This window comes from Numida meleagris, chromosome 18 (genome assembly GCF_002078875.1).
Source record: "Numida meleagris isolate 19003 breed g44 Domestic line chromosome 18, NumMel1.0, whole genome shotgun sequence".
NCBI lineage: Eukaryota > Metazoa > Chordata > Aves > Galliformes > Numididae > Numida > Numida meleagris.
The window spans coordinates 9,435,019-9,454,739 of record NC_034426.1 but is presented as its reverse complement, the minus strand read 5'-3'; the positions used below and the strand labels follow the sequence as shown (position 1 = coordinate 9,454,739).

Below are 19,721 nucleotides of genomic sequence, written 5' to 3'. Positions count from 1 at the left end.
TACCTAAAATATTATATATTATTTCTTGGAGAGGAAGGAGCATCCCAAAATAGGCTATTTCTGTGTTGTTTTATGAGTACTTACATAGCTGTGAATATTCTGAAGAATCTTCTTTATTAAAACTGAACTAATGCTGCTCAACAGATACTTCGCATTATTTTTTCCTTATTTTTTAGGAGATTTGATTCCTCAATCTTAATTTGCGAAATCCACCATGTACTTCTCAACAGTTTTTGATTGAGTCCAAACAGGGCCTACTGACAGCCAGGGAGACAGCAGGGTTTTCTTGAATATGCGTTGTGATGAACTTAGAAGATGGAGCGAGAGCCTCAAGCGCTGGTACCAGCTTTTGGGTCCGTGTGTACCTTCAGTGAAACAGAGCCAACTGTGAGAAATAGTATCAAATGGTTCTCTGTTTCCAGTTTTTGTTCTCTCCAGCTTCTGTTTTGTGTGCTTGGATTTGTGTGAGATGGCAGCAGTCAGAAGCAATGCGTTCCCCATCAAGGATCCTGAGATGGGTCAATGATCAGAACACGGGGGTGGCTGTGGAACCTGCCGCGGTCCTGGTGAAGAGCGTTCAGCACTGGGGACCTGCTGCCCTGTGGCCATGAGGATGTCTCTGAGCTGGCAAGGCAGTGTTCCAGACTAGCTTTATGTCAATTCGGTGACCAAATTAAATGGGAGTTTCAGTTCCTCACTGTTAAAAATAGACACAGTACTTCTGTGCTGCTTCTCAAGGATACTGTAAGATCAATACATAAAAGACCATGAGGCTTTAAGGTATTGCGTTCTAAAGATGTAATGCTTTGAAATAGTTAAGAAAACACATATCTGGCCTATATATTTGGGGTGTGGCAAGGGGGGAACAGCATCTTCAAACAGCAGTAGTTCAGATAATTCTTGAGGCCCTTTAATGAACATTTGGAGTTTCTGAAACCAAACCCAGCTTTGGTGGCCATTTAACTGGTCTGAAGGGAGTGAAATTTGAAGTTTTGAGCCGTAGGGATTTTTTTGGAAAACGCTCACAGTAGCTGGTGGGGGTGGGAAGCACAAATAAACGCAAACCATCTGAGAGGAGTGGTACAGTGTTGTATCAGTATCATGGGTTCAGGTGTACTCAGGGTCAATTTACAGGCTTACTAGTGCAGAGGGCAAGATTAATTGGCTTTGGTCAGCTTTTGCTTCGCTATCTGAATATCATTATCAGGAATGTAAATGATTATGCTATGCAGAGAAATACCACAATAGTCTCAGTGTCTCCTTTTATACTTGTCTCTTTTTAAACAGAGCTTTATCTAAATGCAAATCTGATTTCAGCCTTCTGATGAGGACATTATACAGTCATCCATTCCAGAAAAGCATAATTGGTGTATTATTTTATTTCTGACTCAACAGTTCTTGGTTTAGATAGTTTGTCTGCTGTACTATGCATAAAATTCAAGTTATCAGAAGGAAATTTACATTATTAGTCATGATTATAGCCAGATTTTGTGAGGTTGAGGGTTTTTTTTTCTTGGCAGATAAAAATGGTAACATTTGTGGGATGTTTTTAGAACAAAGGCAGTAGTGCAGATTCTTACTATTCTTCATTGTCCTTTTTTTGGTTTGTGTGTGTGTATGCAAAATGGGCAAATTACCACTAGTTACAATGCAAATTCTCTAATGCATTGTGGTGTACAAGTACAGAGTTAAATATTGGAAAGAGGTAAGTCTACACTATAGCATTATGCTAAGAAACTCTAGAAACTCTTTAGAATATTCTGATTAAATAGCTATTTTGCCAAATAGCCATCAGGTTTTCTGTGTCCTGTGGCAGACTTACAGTGAAGTGGGATAAGAAAGATAACAGTTGCTGTAGTATTTCTATTTTCATGACAAGTCATAGACTTGGAATCATCCTACCTGATTTAGGCTTCTAACTGCGGGATCTGTATTACAACCCTTGTTTTGCTACTCCTGCATTTGATGGAGAGATTAGGGAGGAACTGAGTCTGTGTATTACCTGAGCCTCATTTTGGAGTTTCTTTGTCATTCTGCTGGCTGGAGGGGTGGTGCAGGGATCTCTTACTGAGCTCCAGGAGTGTCATCACCCTGTTTCTCTAATGCCAAAATGAAATGAATCCAAACCAAAAATGCACGGAACTGATGTTCAGCATAGATTTCATTATGAAGAGAGAGAATGTTTTAGAGAAAAGATTGGAAGTGAATGAGAGATGAACCGCGTTTTGGGGATGTTCAGATCAGTATTTTAAGCTGAATGTTTTAGTGCAAATGCATAATTAGCAAATTTGATGAGCTGGCAGATTGAGTAGTCAAGCTGAAACCATTTTGAAAAGTCAGCTCTTAGTCAGTATTTCTGAATTTCTGTAACATCTTTTTGCTCAGTATCTAAGTCCTGTAGTGGATGAGGGTGAATGACTTCTATTAAACAAATATGAGTGAACAGAACTGGAATCAAACAACCATAATGAAAAGATTACAGTAGCAATGAAGAACTGACTTATTGTCCTCATGGTGGAAGAATGGTTTTCTAATTGTTTTAGAAACCTAATGGAAGCCATATTTTGGCTGTGAATAATTCTCAGGAGGTATTATTGTGAAGTCTTACCTCACCTCTCTTACTTTACTAATAGAACATATCAAATATTCAAAAGCAGACACACCCTAGGAAGCTCTGAGTGCACTGAACAACTCATCTGTTGTAGATAGTAGAGGAAGATGGGACTGTTCAGTGGTGAGTGAGGTTTTCTGACCTCAGGGACCTGCTGGGACCAGTACAGTTTTGTCTTTGTTACTTCTCAGTTCTGAGTATGACTGGCAGAAGGGAAAGCTTCTGAGGATGGGAGCCAGATTATTAAAGCTTTCATGCCCACAAGACATTGTGATTTCACACTGAACTGTGGTATGAAGTGTTGAAAATTAACTCCAATCAACGTCTACTGCATTTACTTTTGAGTTACCCGTAAATAATTAAAAAAAAGAAAAAAAAACTTCCTGCATTTTGTTCATGGAATCTCTCCTAAATATGTTATACTATTTGAGTCCTGAAGGTCTGTATTCCAGAATTCAGTAATAATAACAAAATCAAAATTAGCCTGAATGTTAAATTTCATCCACCTTTTGTTTCTGATGTGTATGAGGCTTCCTGGCACTGGGTGCAAAACCACAGGACTGCCAGTTGCCACATGTGATATTGGCATTGCCCATCTATCCATCTTGGGAATGCTCCTTATCTACTTTCTGAGATCCTCTGAATGTCAGTACTTTCCCAAGGATTATGTAAGGAAGTGACCAACCTGAATTAGTTTTAATAGATTTTACTTCATCCGTTCATGAGGCAGTAACTCTGTTAAGTGCTCACTTAAAACTGTCATCTTTTTCTCTTGAGAGGTAGGAAAAGGTTTTCCTTCTGAAGTGTCATCAGAGCTTTTCTTAGTGGCTTCCACGGCACCCCTCATTAGCTGTGACGCTTTATTTTCTAAGGACCTGCACAGACACACACAAAGCTTGCCTGTTGATAGCAGCTAAGCGGGTGGTGAGCTATATTGTGTGCTCTATTAGTCTGCACAAAAACATGTTCGGATTGCTGTCACCTCCTCCCCATTCCCATCCCACCTGTTTGGCTCATCTGCCTCATCTTGTGACTTGTCATTAGTCTGCCTTGTAAATAGTTTGTGGCAGAATCTTTTTCATGAGATACGTGTGTAGGTAGACACAGAAAGAGGGAGTACCTACCATGATTGAGCCTGAGTTCTTGACTGAAGATTATGGGCACAATTGCAATGCAGGTAATAATGCTAATGTTGCAAGGCTTTTTCTCACACATCTTCTGCAGACAAAGCTCTACCACAGGAACATTTTACAGGATGTTACTTTTTTGAATCCAGCTACCTGTTGTTGAATCACTGTGGCATAAATTTCACCAAGTCTTCAAACTTTTACTATGGCTTAAGCATTAAAGATATTGCTGTAAATCAGCATAGCTCTTGTTCCTGTTGTAGAGATATGCTCATTTATACCTGCTTGATTCCACCTCAGTCTATTGCTTTGTTTTACTAAAAATAGAGATCACGGTAGTAGATATCTCATGATGATGGGCATTTTGTAGATATTTAGTGAACAGCTTTTTGCCACGGTGAGAAGTGCTAGTGTCCACAAGTGTTCATATTGCAGGTGATTAGAAGATGATTTTTCAATGTTCCAGTGTTATTGTCCTAGGGTATTTATTCTGTTGTGCTTCAAAATTCTTGAGAGATACTAAATTCCATAGCAGATGGGAACAAATCTGTATCATGTCTAACAGAACATTTCTATTATTTTAGTCACTTTTTACCCTCTTATATATATATATATATATATATATATAAAATATAAATGTAATTGTCTATGCGTGGGGTTTTATTTTAAGCTGACAGACCCTGTCCTCGTATATTTATGATACACCGTTCAATTTGGGCTATTTTTTGTTATTGTGAGGAGCTGTATCTGCTTGGCAACTGAAAGGAACTGTAAGGAACTCTAAGGTATGACCCTTTCAAATCTGTGAGAAAGTTAATGTGAGTCCTGAATGAATATTTTATGAAATCTGAAGGGATTAGAACACTGTGTCTGATTCAAGAGTGCAGTGATCCTGCAGCAAATGTTTGAAGGTACTGGGAGCTTAATTCTCCATTTCTGTCAGAATATCAAAGAAATTAAAAAAGTCATATGAATGATGTTCCACTTACACGAAATAAAATGCAAACCTCCATAACCTACTCCCTAGTATTGGAGAGTCGCTCAAATAATTCTTCCAGTTTTCAGTATGTTTGTGAAAGGACCTGCATGGATTGTGTTATACGGGTGAGATCAGCTCTGAGCTGACCAAAGGCAGCCACTTACAAGAGGCTTTATCTTAGCCTAAACTGAGTTCTGATATGTTGCATGTACTGTGGCATTTCTTAAAGGGTTGTTGTCGTGAAATACATTTGGATGCAAAGTACTTAGAAATGATACAGTTTGTGTTTAAATTGCAGCCTACTTCTGCGCATTTTGCAAACTGCTGAAAAAGTATTGCAGCATATTAGAAATAATCAGTATGATTCTTAGCAGCCCATGCATGGGATAGTTATTGTGGTATTGTACTCAGAAATCGGCCACAGACATTACTTAGGGGAAGGAAAACATGTAAATAAATCCAAGTGGTGAGTAAGTATTATAATGGGTGCTGAAGTACTGACATGCGCCTACTTCATTATTCAGATACTTACGTATTATCTTTATTCTTAAAAGAGTAATGATGTAGAAGTGCTATCTTCCAAATGTTAATTTAGTTCTCTGCAGATGGTAACCATCTGTTAAATGACAAGTCCTTTACAGTGTTTGATTAGCACTTTGTATAGCTTAGATGGACTGATAGTTACAATATGTAAGTGTAGTTATTGAGGTGACACTTACTAGATTTGTTTGTTTTCTGTTGCTGTTTCAAACAACAGAAAATTTCAAAGCTCTCAATATTTTTTGCACATCTTCTGTATCTTGAGTGAAAGCTTGACATTCACAAGCCAGTTCACAACATATTCTTGAGAGAGTCGCAATGCTAGGAGATATTTTTAAATTACAACATAGCTCATAGCAATTATGAAGGCCCTAATTCTACAATGTCACCATGTGGGTGAACTCGTACAGGTACTCACAGAAAACACTGCAAGCTTGTATGAGCCTAAGGATCATCGTGGCTTGACAAGCAAACAGCTCTGTTGGAGCTGCCAGTTCTCTTTTATTTACTGTTGTTGTTTTTGTGTGTGGGTTTTTGTTGTTGTTGCTTTGTTGTTTTTTTTTTGTAACTAGGAAAAACTAGGATTATATTACAGCATAGCTTAGTATTACAATAGTAAAGTGATCTTCTCTGCATATTTGTCCGTAAGCTAAGCAAGTCCTGATCCATTTCATATTGTTTTCTTCTAAAGATTTTTTTCAAGTTATGGTGCTAAATTTTAATTTACATGCCTTCTTTTTGTTGTTGTAAAATTGCCTTATGTTTTTATGACTGTTTTTAATAAAATTCAGTGAGTATCCTGATTTGTGTTCTTGATTTTTCTACAGCTGAAAAGCACGATAATGGCTCCGCTACCCAATGCTGAATTAGTTCAGAACTCATTGCAGTTATATCGTTACTTGCTTCGATGCTGTAAGCAACTTCCTGAAGAGAACATTCGTCAGCATTATAAACATGCAATCAGGCAGGTGAGAAATGTAATTCTTTTCCCTCCTTGCGTTCGCATTTGTGTGGTAGGTCTTTTGTTTGTTTGTTTGTTTTTTCCTCCCACAATTTGAATCAATTTCTTATAACTCCTGGCACTTAAAAAAAAATTCTTCTGTAGGCTTGAAACCTCTGTGGATTCAAAGGATTATACAGGGATTATGTGAACGAGCATTTGATTTTGTTTGCTTTCCTTTGCTTGCTTGTCAGTTCTTGTGTTAGTCAAGATAGTGAACAACAATTGTTTATTCCCCTAGCCACATCCTTTTGGTAATACTTGCTAGTTCCCCATCTGGGATTGTTTTCCACAACAGGTGAATTTCATCTAGCTGTTTGTATGGAGGTCATTTAATGCCTTTGATCATACCTGCTGTCCTGTGTCTCTTGTAGTTTTACCGTAACAGACAGCTTCAAGGACACTTCACTATTCAGTGTTTTACTTAGGTGTTGTTCAATTTACTAGAATGCTACATGCTTATTAAATCAGAGCATGTATTTTCATGCATTTCTACATTAAGATGCCTTGATTGTTGTCCTGAATTGAAGTTCTCATAGTCTGTGATAATTTTTTTGGTATTTTTTTGCTGATTATGTGTGAAAGGAGTATAATATTTTATATGGAAAATACATTTGATAAGCCTTGCTATGGAAATAGCATAGGCAGGTGCTATGATGTATACTTTTAGCTTTTCAAATCAAAAGTTTGTTTGCGTTAAATTTCCTTCGGGGTTTAAAAGTGATCCTTATTTTAACAACTGGTGCATTGAGTTGGCTAATCAGTGTAACATTTAGATTAAATATTGCAGAGTTTCAAAGTTCACGCTGATGAAGATGATCCTGACAGAATACAGCAAATTATTAAGAGAGCCATTGAGGATGCTGACTGGGTCATGAACAAAGTAAGTGCATCGGATTGTCTAAGCTTTTCTCTGACTCAGTTCAAATTGAAGAAGAAAACACTGCAAAACGAATTATGTACAGCAAACTGTTCTGCTGCTTGGGACACTGAGGTATCCAGGTGAAAGGAAATAACCTGTCTGCTAGGTTTATGATTGCAATGGTTCTTGTGTAAAAATTCTTATTTGTCAATGTAAAGTTAAGTGTATTGTTTAGAACCATTGATGTTTTAAGTTAGTCTACATGCAACTTGTTTCCATTAAGAATTATATTAAATTTCCACAGTAGTGACTCATATAAATCTATCACCGAGGAAAGATGCAATATTTTTGCGAGTCACAGTTTGTAGATACTCACTGGCTGCATTCCTAACAGGAATCTATCCTCTATTAGTCAATTCATTTAAATTTGCAGAATACTTTTTTCTCAAGTCTTGTCTGTTGCTGTTCAGGTCAGGGTTAGACAACATAGCGGCAAAATTGTGGTAATCTATTTACTTGTACTTATCACCCGGTGGAAATGCATCTTTATTATCACAGTAGCAAAAAATATCTCTCAAATTGTCAGTTCCGCAAGGTCCACATCAATGTATGCTAGCTGCGGAACTGTGGAATGACAAACTGGATACTTAAAAGAATGTAGATTGTATGCCATTAGACAGCTGAGAGTACCCGGACTTCCTTGGATTTAAAATTGTCTGGTGAGCATGACACGTTAACGTGGATTTCTGAGTATAACAAAACAAGTCAAAAATTCCATTTGCTCTAAGTATCTGTGATTTAATCTACTAAATGACTGCTAAGTCCTTATCTCTGCCAGTCCATGAAATCCAAATAAGAATTGTTACAGGAGCGAGCACAGATTAGTCGTAGATTACAAAATTATAGCAGTAGCTAAATCCCAGCAGTTACAGTCTAGTAAATAACTGTCTGTGCATGAATCAGATTTTGTTCACCCTACAACTATGAAAACCATGAGTCAGATTCTGCAGCTGAGAGGAAGATCAGTTTCACAGTGCTCATGAAGAAGCAAATGTCTCCATTATTTTATACTGCAGATGGAAAGCCTATCAAATATCTGTTGAACTGAAAGGAAACTGAGGCAATTTTGTGTAGATGAGTAGACTTGTAAATCCTTGACAGTAAGAATCATTGCTTTTAGTTATGCATTTTTCTCCACTAATAACTTTTTTTTCCTTCAGTACAAAAAGCAGAAGTAGAAGAAGGATGAAGACAAGAATGTCGTTGGTAAGCATCCTTAGATGACTTCAGTCAAATAAGTCCAGTACTATATTATAGTTACTGCTTGCAATTTTACCTTACCTAATACAAATACAGTAATATTTCTGAAGCAATTGGAGATGATAGATAACTGACACAGCCTAGGTTCAAAGCATTAGCATGTATAATTACAAACCTTAGCTTAAAGCCAAACATCCCTAAGATTTGCATAGGCCGGAACATTTTTCAGGAAAACTAAGTGAGCACGAAAACATAATGCAGTACAAGTAATTAATAAATAATAAATAGTGCTCTGTCAGTTGTTCACATCTGATGAGTTACTCCCACGTGAAAAAAACTCAACTAGTATCTTAGAGTAAAGGTCTGCACTGAAAGCCTGCAAATTTGAGAAGTACTCATTCAGGACGAGAGCAAATTTCTCTTTGCTTGATTGTGGATTAAATTACACTATTAGATCTGGATACTCGGTGGTGTAACACTATTTGATACACTTAGTGTGGAAATTGTTTGTTTGGTAGCAATGTTCTTCTGCGTAAGTGCCAATGGGTTTAGGCTTATGTTTATGTAATGTTCATATCTAGTAGCAGAGAGAAGGGTGTGGGTTACTGAGTGGAGAACATTGCCATGGGGTCTTTAAGCCCATCTGAAGCTTAAACTACATTATCCTGTTGATAGCCAGATTGATTAGTCTCACCTCTTGTCCTTTCTTAAAGACATCTTCATTCTACTCTGTAGGTTTACGCTTGAACTAACGTTTGTCTTTTCTTATTTTAATACAGGTGCATGTCCCCTGTGACCCTAATTTCTAAACTCTCAAGAAAAGATGCCATTCAGCTGGGTTCTGTGCACTCAATGGTATGATCACTGAAACGTGCAGCCTTGTACAGGTATAAAGGCTTTCACATCTTTTTGAATTGTGTAATAAATGTCCTTTAAAAATGGGAGTCCATGTCCTTTTTAAAAAGAAGACCATAATTTCACTTCCCTAATGAATTTTCATTAGGAAAAACTCAGAAGAAACACTAGCTATCTTAATTACATTTAGGGATGCAAGAGTTTCCTTCAGCTGCGTCGTCTTCTTTTTAGCTGTACTTGGAACTTTCTGCCTCCAGATGGCAGCACATGCTGCTATATATGCGTGAAGTTCTAAGTATTTGAGGATTAGATTTATTTGTTTGTACTGTTTCCAAATTGCTGAGCTTATTCATCTGCGAAAATAGAACTCAAGTGCTAAACGAGATCTGTTCTGGGTTCCAGATTTTATTTTTTCATTCAGCCATGAAAGAAACAAGCAAAATCCCACTTCCAAGTAATCAAACAGAATTTCAGACAAGTGTTGTAAAAGAAATTAAGGCCATAATGTGAATGTTTATACCATAAAGTATTGTATCAAAAATTTTTGTTTGTATCTGCTCATCTTATACCTTACTCATCAAGCCTTCCTTCGCTCTGTTATTATGTCCTCTGTCATCTTCATTATTGTCCTCTCTCTAGCCCTTTATCTTCCACATCATCTTATACATCTTCCATTTTTGTAGTTTCTGTTCTACATCTTCTTTAATTCTGGTCTCTCTCATCTTGTCCCTCAACCCTGGTTCTTTCTCCTTCCCAAATAATTTTCTGGCATTTGTAGATGCATCAGAAAATACTAAGATATAACACAGAGGTCACCCTTCTGCTTAATTTCAAATAATAAAGAATGAAGTTGTAGAATGGGTGCAAGTTTTTCCTCATATGGGGAAAACTACTTCAATACATTTTTGGAAAGTGCAGTTGTTTTGGTTTGTCTTTCCAATATAGTTTGATGTGGGGTGGAACACTGGATATTTCAGCCCTGACATTTGACAAGGAGTATACAGTATGAAACCAAACACAAATAGAAAAGCTCAGATAAGTTTGAAGATAGACATAGGAATGTGTTATCTTTAATCAAGAGCAAAAAAGCTGCTGACCCTTGCAGTATTCCAATTCTGTTGAATAGATTTGGTCTGTAGTATGGAGATGTGGAGACAGCTTTTATTTCACTGCAGCATCAAAAACACTGAGACTCAGTAACAGTAACAGTGTATGGAAACGTTCTGTTTTCCTGAACTTTAAATGTAATTTTCTCAACAACCCTCCACTAACTAACTTTATGTAGTGTGAAACATAATGTTTTGCTCAGTTAATAGAATAATTTAATGTCTTCATATTATTCTTACATACATAGTATTTAATTTGTGAATAGCTCAACAGAGAATACACCAAGGAGCTGGAAGGTGTAACCATGGCATGTGCGCAGCTCCAAATGTCTGAGGTGCCAGCTGAGATCTGGGAGCATCAGACCAGAGGTATGAGAGATTTTAATTGATGGCAGACCAGGATCTGTGAATTTTAGTCTTTGGAAACTGGTAGAATATGAACTTCTTTGTAGGGTGCAGTTGAGGCAGGAGACGTTATGACTAAATATTTTGATGATAGTGATTCAGTTGTAGGGTGTTATGAGATTACTGAGTCATTTTTTTTTTTCATACAAAACACTATCTCATTCTCAAAATAATGAACCTGTGATGTGAAGATTACTCTATTTACACTGCTGGGGAACAGGTAATTTTCTTGGTGGTGGGGAGAGACAATGCAAACTTTTTACTTCCTTGTAATAGTGAAAGTAATCCCAATGTCTAAGACAGAAGTGTTTCTCTAATGACTGGACATTCAGCTGTGTAGCTGAGGCTTTCCTGCTTTCAAGACATAAAACACATTCTGTTCCTCAGTAGTATAATTTGAGGTGAAATATGCTATTTTACACAAAATTTACATGAGAACCTGAACTCTGAAACAAAATTTGAGCAGAGATCAATACTTCAGACCAAATTTATTATCCAGAAAAACCTCTCATCAGAAGTCATTTGATCCTGGAGGTGCCCTAACTTACCTGTCACTCTCCTGTTTGACCTGAGAGTTCATACAGTAAATTGGGTTTTCTCCAACTCTGTGCCTTTCTGTTTTCTGCAACCCTGCTCATTTCCTGAATTATTCCCTGTTTCACCAATGTCTTAATTTGGTGTTAATGTCACTGTGCTAAAGATTCTGTCAATTGCTGTGAGCAGACCCATTGTGGGAAAGACTTGTGCAGTTAGATGCATACCTTGATTTCTGCTGCTCACCTGGGGAAACTTAGTTGATAAGTCTCAGCCAGGGCTCTGCTGGTGGTTACAAAGAAAATATCAGTGCCAAATAGATTTGTGCATTTGTGTTTCTATATTCAGCCATCTAGAATTTTTAAAAATAGAGATGTTGGGTGCAAGTTAATATCCTGCATCAACAGTTTAATGAGAAGTTTGAGCTATTTTTCTCCTTGACTTCGCAAAAAGGGCCAAGCCTATTCTGGTTATTAGTTCCTTATTTCAGTGAAAAAGAAACCCAAACCTATTTCTGTACTTGTATATCGTGCCAGTTCTGGTAAATAATGGACTGTTGGTAGGTATATGTAATAACTGAACTTCGAAGCCTCGTGTTTTGCCGGGCCCAGTTATTGGCATTACCAGAGTAAACATTCAGTTACCAATGCTGCTTTCATCAGTTTTTATTGTGTTCACAAATTAACAACTACATTCTGGAAACAACTGTTTTGCAGCTGGTTACTGTAAGACCTTAGGTCAATAACTTTCAGGTAGTCCTGTACTGCTGAGGAGTGGCCTTAGCTGTTCAAAGGCTACGTACAGACAACTCTGTCAGTTAGGGTACCGGTAGGGTTTCACAGGAGGATTATGCAAACGTTAGAACAAAGGAAGAGACAGTTACGAGATTTCTGCTAAATAGATTGGGTAAATTAGTTTCAATTTTTGAAGTATGGGGAAAGATTAGTTGGATCCCATTTCAGCTGTGAAAAATGAGAAACAAGTTCTTAGTAATTACTTCCAGGTTGTATATTTATCAATACTGAGTCTAAGGCTAGAATCAAATTTGATGCTTCACTTTCTCTCTGAAATATTAGCTGAAAATTTTTTGAAAACATCTGTACAAAATGTAAATATGGAAATGACATATCTGGAAAGGCTGTAACAATGACAATTTAATAGTGAGTTGAGACATTTCAGTTTATAAATTCTTGCTCTTAAGCCCAGGGATATGTATTGAAGGATCTACTTTTAATTACCAGCCTCAGAGCCTCATGCAGAAGCTTTCTGTTTAGTCTTTCCTTTTTTTACTTTGTTGATATCAGATCTCTGTACTTACAATTAGATTGTAAATGTGTGGACTATCTAAAATACAAGAAAATATTCTATACTTTCCATACTTAAAAAGATGCGTATCTTTCTGATCACACTTCTGTGCCGGGTCTCACTGATCTCAGTTCATTCTTGCCGCTGAAAGTAATTTGTGCCTTCTGTATACTGAATAAATACTTCCATCTCAAGACGGGTTTTTCTTTACACCATTTGTCAGTAACTGAATATTCTTTAAATCATTCTTTGTACTCTAGCGCTTTGTGAACTTCTTCACATGATTTATTATATCACAGACACAGCTTTTTGTGTAGAGACACGTGAGCTTAAGAATTTGATGCTGAATAAAGACATCTCTTCTGGGGCATTTGGCTTATTTTCAGGTGTCATAAAGAAATGTTGTTTACTGCTATACTGTAAAGAGCAAGTGTACACACTGCTTCTGATAATATGTGAATAATATTCACAGTGATCTTTCTTAAGGGAAACAGTTCCTTATTTGTGGGTAGCTTTCAACTTGGCATTACAAAGAGTGCCTTCATATAAAACTCGGATAAGGTGCAAACTGAACAAATAGCTCGGTGCCTCTGAGTCTTAAATGCTCAGTATCATAACATTCATCCTCCATGTCCTTGGCCTTAGTAAGAACTAGTCTTTAAAGCTATATGCTTCACGATGTAGTATTCTGTGGTGTCATCCAAAATAACACATGTTTATTTGAAAAGTGAGTGGTCTTTTTGTCACAATTGTGTTCTAAGGCAAGTGAGTAACTCATGAAAATGGCTTTAAAATTCGCTTGCTGCCTGCCTGGTCATTTGCTTTGCTGTGGTCTTTGCTATTGCTCAGGGGCTGGCTATTTCTTCTTGAGCGTAAGCCAGCTGGAACATCTTTCAACTTTTGTATTATTTGATTTAATTTATCTTATACTTCTGTTAAGCCAGGTTTTATGAAATAGTGTTAACTGAAATACACACTAATCAGCAAGTATTCCTTTCAGCTTCTGATTAATCATAGCAGGCATTAGGGAAAAAAAAGTCTGTTCTTTGAAGAATGTTTTCTGTTTTCTTCATAGCTGTTTGTTGATATTTAAAATATTTTTGAACAGTTCGGAAATAGGGGGAGACATCTGTCACTTACAGCTAAGAACTTAGCAATACTTGTGTTTATCATTAAGAGATTCCTGACATTGCACACTTGAAGAGAAACCTTGTGTACTTAAGTAACCCCTAGAGTATGAAGAGGAGAATTCTGGACCTACTGTTTATTGGCCTGATGTGGGAACTGGGAGACCTAAGAGGTTAAATTCCCTGTCCTGTTGCTGTCAACCTGGATGCCTTTTTCCCCCAGAATAATTGTATTCTGCATTATTCCGTTTAGAAAAGGATTAACTTGAATTTTGAATCAATAACTTCTGAGCAAACTTTATTTGGATGTCTAACAACTTAATATAAAATACTCTTTCAGCTGCTGCCCCACAGCATTAAACCATCTCATTACCTTTGTGCTTCCTTCTGCTGGCATTAAACTTCAACTATTTAAAAACTAAAATACTCTGTGTCCTTCTATTATTATAGCTTATTTTTTGCACGATCTTTGATATCCTTCCATGTTTCCTGAAATAAGTTTTGAAATGGTGTTTTTCTTAATGTTTCCTGCTGTTCCACAGAACAAATTCTAAAAGTAAATATTAAGAGTTATAAAATTGACAATAAATTCTTGCAACTGATTAGATTGATTTCTGTTCTCTATTAGGTAATATCACTCAGGAGTCTTACTTTCATTTTCTCAGTGGTCATTTCATTGACAGAAAGTCAGCTGATAAGAAACAAGGAACAAGGAAAACAGTTATGTTTCAAAACATCAGACAGGGAGAGCCACAAAAATGATCAAAGGGATGGAACACCTCCCCTATGAGGACAGGCTGAGAGAGCTGGGGGTGTTCAGCCTGCAGAAGAGAAGGCTCCAGGAAGACCTGAGAGCGGCCTCTCGGTATCTAAAGCGAGCTTATAAGGAGGAATGGGACAGACTCTTTAGCAGGGTCTGTTGTGATACGCCCAGAGGAAACACTTTCAAACTGAAAAAGAGGAGATTTAGTTTGGATACAAGGAGGAAGTTCTTTAAAATAAGGGTCATGAGGCACTGGAACTGATTGCCCAGAGAGACGATGGTTCCCCATCCCTGGAGGCATAAAGGTCAGGCTGGACCAGGCTCTAAGCACCTGATTGAGCTGTAGATATTCTTTTTCATTGCAGGGGAGTTGGACTAGATGACCTTTATGGGTCCCTTCCAACTCAATTTTATGATTCTATGATTCTAAGTTAGTAGACTGGAAAATATTATATGATGACGGCCAACACGGGCATAGGTGGTGTTTCCTGGTGACTCCTCCAGGATACTCACTGATCTGAGGACTGTTTTTCCTTCCTAAAAATAGTCTTTGGTTTTCCACAGTTGTGCAACTGAGAGAGCTCATTTTATTTTGTTTTTAACTCCCTTTAGAGATCACAAAGCAGTGTGTTTAATTGTTGGTTATAGTGGAGAATGCAGACACCTACTGAGTTACAGACTCTACCTGAAGAGTTCTGCAAAGGTTAACCTCTGTTAGCTGGAAGTACATGGAAGAGCAGGTTGCAGCTTTATAGCCACGATTTTCAAAAGTAATTCTCATATTGCTTTTAGGTACCTGGAAGACCTTAAGAGTTATGTTTTAGTTAATCTTGTCTGTTCCACTGTATTACCATATTGCCTCAGGACAATGAGATCACTTCTCTGGACTGCTGTTTCGTATTCTGTCTTATCCTTTTGGATTACATACGAGGGTCTCTGGCTTACTCTCTGTATAGTAAGGCATAACTGTAACTACAATTAACAATTAGGTTGCAGTGTGTAAGATGGAGTAAACAATAATGCACAGTGGATCTGGATACTGTGTGTGGTGGTGGGTTTTTTTTGTTGTTTGTTTTTAAGAACCAAGGCAATTAGAGCTTTAACTATGCCTGTCTTATCTCACATACTCATTCTCTTCCCCTCCCAACATTATGTTCACCATCTTTAGCCTGCTGATTTCAGTACACAGAGCACCTCTCTGACTGTTCAGAACATTATTGGCAAGTAAGAGTAAAATGGTTATTCCCCTACTACTAGCATGACTCTGAATTAGGAAGATACTGAGATGGTCATAGCCATTTTACAATCATTTAAGGAGCACAGCTTAAAAGTAAATAGAAATCCAAACTCTGCTCCTGACAGATATAATACAACCAGCAGTATTTAACATAGTTAAATGCTACTGAGTCTGGTAATTTCTTATTGATTAAATACAGATCTTTTGAAAAGATACTTGTGAATTAAGAAACTTAAGGAATGGAGAGCAAATCCCTGCCCTGTAGAAACTGTTCATTATCCTCAGTTACTTCATAAGCAAAAATGAAGGTTTTACAACTTATATAATGCAAAGATGAATGGCAGCATAAAAAATAACATGAATGAAAATCCAGAACAGAACAAGAACATAAAATCCAAGATCAGAAACCATAAACTCATCTAACAAAGGCACTTTGATAAAAACAGATTGTGTGACAAACTGAACCCTTAATCAACTGACTGTATTGTATCATGTGTGTAATTTTTTTTTTATTTTCTACATAGAAATTTTTTTCTTATTTGTGTCTCAAAGAGGTCACAGGTTGTAATGGCATAACTTGGATCTGCAGAAATGTAACATTCTTAAGAAACTTGTATTCATAGAGAAGGCTTGTTAAAAGAAACACTGAGATAAATCTTGTCTTTACGTCGTAGTCTATAATCATAGAATGGCTTGGGAGAAAAAACTCACCATACATGAGCTATCACTTAATTCCTTATCCACAGCTATCACACATGGTGTGGGTGAAAAGTGAGGGTATATCATTATGTACTTTAGAAGTCAACTGAGAGGGTCACTCTACCAAATCAAGACATTATTAACTCTGAGGATTTCTTTCTTTTCACTAGAAAGTGAGAGGAGGAAATAACATTGAGATTTTAATCTTGTGCTGGTTATAGGGCTATTCTGAACTGTTTTATCTTCGTGGACAGTGTTATAAAGTTGCAGAAAATTCCCCTTTACAGTCCCTCCTGCCAAGTCTCAGAGGACTAAGCTGAAACGAGTCATAGTAAACTCAAGATGAAGCAAGAGCATGCTAAAAGTATTATTTCTGTCACTCAGGAATATTTTTAGTCTTGCAAACAGTGAAGTACGGTCTACATCAGCTCCTTTTGCTTTGGTGGCTGTGGTCCAAATAGCCCCTTGCTGCAATGGCTATATGAAATATTTAGACTGTGTTAAACGTCTTTTAAATCCTATTCTTCTGTGAATAGAGGCAAAAATTGTTACTCATAATAAAAGCACCCAATAATTAATTTGTAACATTCCTGTGATGTTTTTATTAGGACTGTTTATTATATATTAAACCCTATGGCTTAGCCCAATTCATAATTCAGTCCATAATGTTTTAGAATATATCATCACAGATTCTTCCACGTGTTTATTTTATTTCAAAGTGAATTTTCTAACTCCAAAGTGGTGTTCTCCCTTCCAAATTCAGTTTCAAATGCGGTCCTTCCTGTCAGTGTGTTCAAGAGTTGTGTGAATAAGCAGTGTGTTTGTTTGCTGCTCCCCCAAAAAAGAAACTAAATAGACAACCCCAACCTCTAACTGTTAAAGGTGGTGAGGACACGGTTGGACTAGCTGATCTTAGTGTTCTCTTACAACCTTAATGAGTCTGTGACAGTCTAGCAATGAAGTAGGTTGCATGGCAATGTTGTCCAGTCTTGTTCCTTGGAAGTTTTGGGGACCTGCCTGGATTGAGCCCTGAGCCTCCTTCTCTGACCTGGCTGCCGACCCTGCTTTGAGTAGGAGGATAGACAGATGAACTGCTGGGGTGCCTTTCAATCTGAATTTTCCTATACCCCTACCTAAATTCCTGTTGCTCTTAGGAATCATCTGGAGGTTATATCATGGTCCATGGTAGATTGTAAAAAAACAAAACAGCAACAAAAAAACCTTAGGCTGTTGTTTTAATGTTATCAGAAATGTTTTAAAACATTTCTGATAAATATAAGTCTGTCAAACTAAATTTATCCAAAGGAATCTGCATGGTCAGAAAAAGAGTGTATATTACACTGCACAGGCAATCTGTGAAGATGCACTGTCAACAACTGAAAGCTGAGGCTGTACGTAGCTGATCTCTGGTGCCTTTTCCAGATTTGAAATTTTCTAAAACATTGCTTCCAGAAGGCTAATCTGTGGGCTTAGTGATAGTGCAAAACCACAGCCAGGGTGCATACAAAAGGTAGGTAATTAATGTGGTCAGGAGAATGAGATTAGCATTTCTAGATGTGGGAAATGTTCCTGTGGTGTTTTCCTTACTGATCTACCCCTACTTTTAATCTCTTTTCTTATCAAACAGATGAACAGGCAGAGACAGTATCAACACAGAAATACTAGGCAATTTTTGCGAAAAGTTTCCTGCTGGCATTTTAGAAACCAAGTAGGGAGAGAAAAATACCAGAAATTGGGTATAAGTATGACCTGATTAGAAAGATACGGTAAACTGCAGCTCAGGTAGTTTAAAGTAAACTTTTTTTATGTGGACCATTTAAAGTTGCTGTTTTAGAATTTCTGGATCATACAAGCAAGGTGTCCAATGATTCTTTCTCTACCTTAAGTTACAACTGCTCCAGCAGTTGTAACTGCTGCAAACACCATAAAGAATACAGCAGGAGGGTGCCCTCTGTTTTAATGAACTAAGAATGTCTTGTTGGCTTCTCTGGCCAGCCAACATCACAGCCTATTATAGAAGGAAACTACCTCATAAGTGCTTCACAAAGAAAGCACATGACTTAGTGGCATAAGCAAGGAAGCAGCATGCTTTCGGAAGAGAAGATGGTTTGTGAGTATGCTTTGATTTTCTTCTGATACTGTCCCCTTCAAACTCAGCATCGTGGTTGTCCCTCAGTGTGGAAATGCAGAATTGGATGGTGATCTGTCCTTCTCTGGATATCACATTTGGTCCATGTTCTTCAGAGCCAGAATTTTTATTCTGGGATGCAGTACAGGAGTAGACCCACACTTGCTTTGGGAGTGAATTCTGCCCGTGTCTGAACTTGTGCCTAATAAAAGTTTCGTTTGACCCAAGTCAAATTAACAATGGTCTGTATCTTTTGAAAATGTGAACAGCAACACATAATATTAACTCACTAGTCAGGAACTCGCTCAAATATGGTGAGAGAAATGGAGAAGAATGGGATATATAATCTCTAGGTCCAGCTGATGAGAAGGACAATGAAAATGTTACTGTTGTACACATGAGAGTTTTTTTGAGAGAGGCTGAGCAATTCTTTTGCAGAGAAAAGATGCTTTCCAGTGGATCTGAGCTCCAGAGGCAACGACCTCAGCAATGTCCCCAAGAGAAAGAGAAATGGCTGTGAATCTTGCCATTGCCTGTGCTAACAGTGAGTCTGATAACCAAGGGAATGATAATGAAAATTTTATATTGGGAGAATAAAGGAGACTTGAAAGCACTTCTTCTAATCGCTTCCTGATACAGGAAATTAATGATAGTGACCATTAATCATTTTCCAATCAATTAACTTCCTGCTCCCTTAGTCCGGGATGGAGCACTGTAACTTCTGTTTGCATCTAAAATTATCCCGATTATATTACCTCTTTTTGCTTTAAGTAAAGATGTGATTTTTAGTATTTTAGAATTGTGCCTGTACACTTCCAAAATGGCAAAAATAGATTTCAGGCTCTGGAGATTTTTGTAAACTTCTCAGTAGACTTAATAATAACTTTACTGAGAGCTCATTATATTATGAAGAAAGAAGCTTTGTTTCATGCAGAGTGTGTAATGTATTTTGCAATTACAGTAATGTAAACTCATGAACTCAGTCATCTAGGAATGGTAAGAGAGAAGCAACTGCATGCTAGCAGTCAGTGATAAAACAGTGGATTAAGAGCAGTTGTTATTGCTCAGACTGATGTGATCCAACCTCCATGATAACACAGAATTATAACCCTAATGTTTTAGGGAGTGGTTAAGTCAACCTCCAAAACTATATCATTCTCTGTTTTACTTCACAGTAGATTTC

At 37.4% G+C, this 19,721-nt stretch overlaps 2 protein-coding genes across 11 annotated transcripts in view; both read left to right on the top strand.

Moving 5' to 3' along the window:
- The window catches only part of LYRM9 (LYR motif containing 9), a 47,015-nt gene that overhangs the window by 20,795 nt on the left and 6,499 nt on the right, over window positions 1–19,721 (top strand). For 8 of the 9 annotated variants that reach the window (XM_021415352.1, XM_021415346.1, XM_021415347.1 and 5 more), the window contains 4 exons: window positions 6,085–6,225; window positions 7,048–7,140; window positions 8,340–8,385; window positions 9,159–9,323. In XM_021415352.1, the coding sequence (XP_021271027.1) occupies window positions 6,100–6,225; window positions 7,048–7,140; window positions 8,340–8,357 (237 nt within the window). In that variant the 5' untranslated portion in view covers window positions 6,085–6,099 and the 3' untranslated portion in view covers window positions 8,358–8,385; window positions 9,159–9,323. Of the gene's footprint in view, window positions 1–6,084; window positions 6,226–7,047; window positions 7,141–8,339; window positions 8,386–9,158; window positions 9,324–19,721 lie in introns of those variants that run through there. The other variant, XR_002443929.1, reaches the window with a different exon arrangement.
- NOS2 (nitric oxide synthase 2) overlaps window positions 8,359–19,721 on the top strand; it is a 37,214-nt gene continuing 25,851 nt past the window's right edge. Inside the window, exons 1-2 of one of the 2 annotated variants that reach the window (XM_021415325.1) lie at window positions 8,359–8,385; window positions 9,159–9,266. The gene's annotated coding sequence lies outside the window, so the exon portion shown is untranslated. Of the gene's footprint in view, window positions 8,386–9,158; window positions 9,267–10,606; window positions 10,710–19,721 lie in introns of those variants that run through there. The other variant, XM_021415326.1, reaches the window with a different exon arrangement.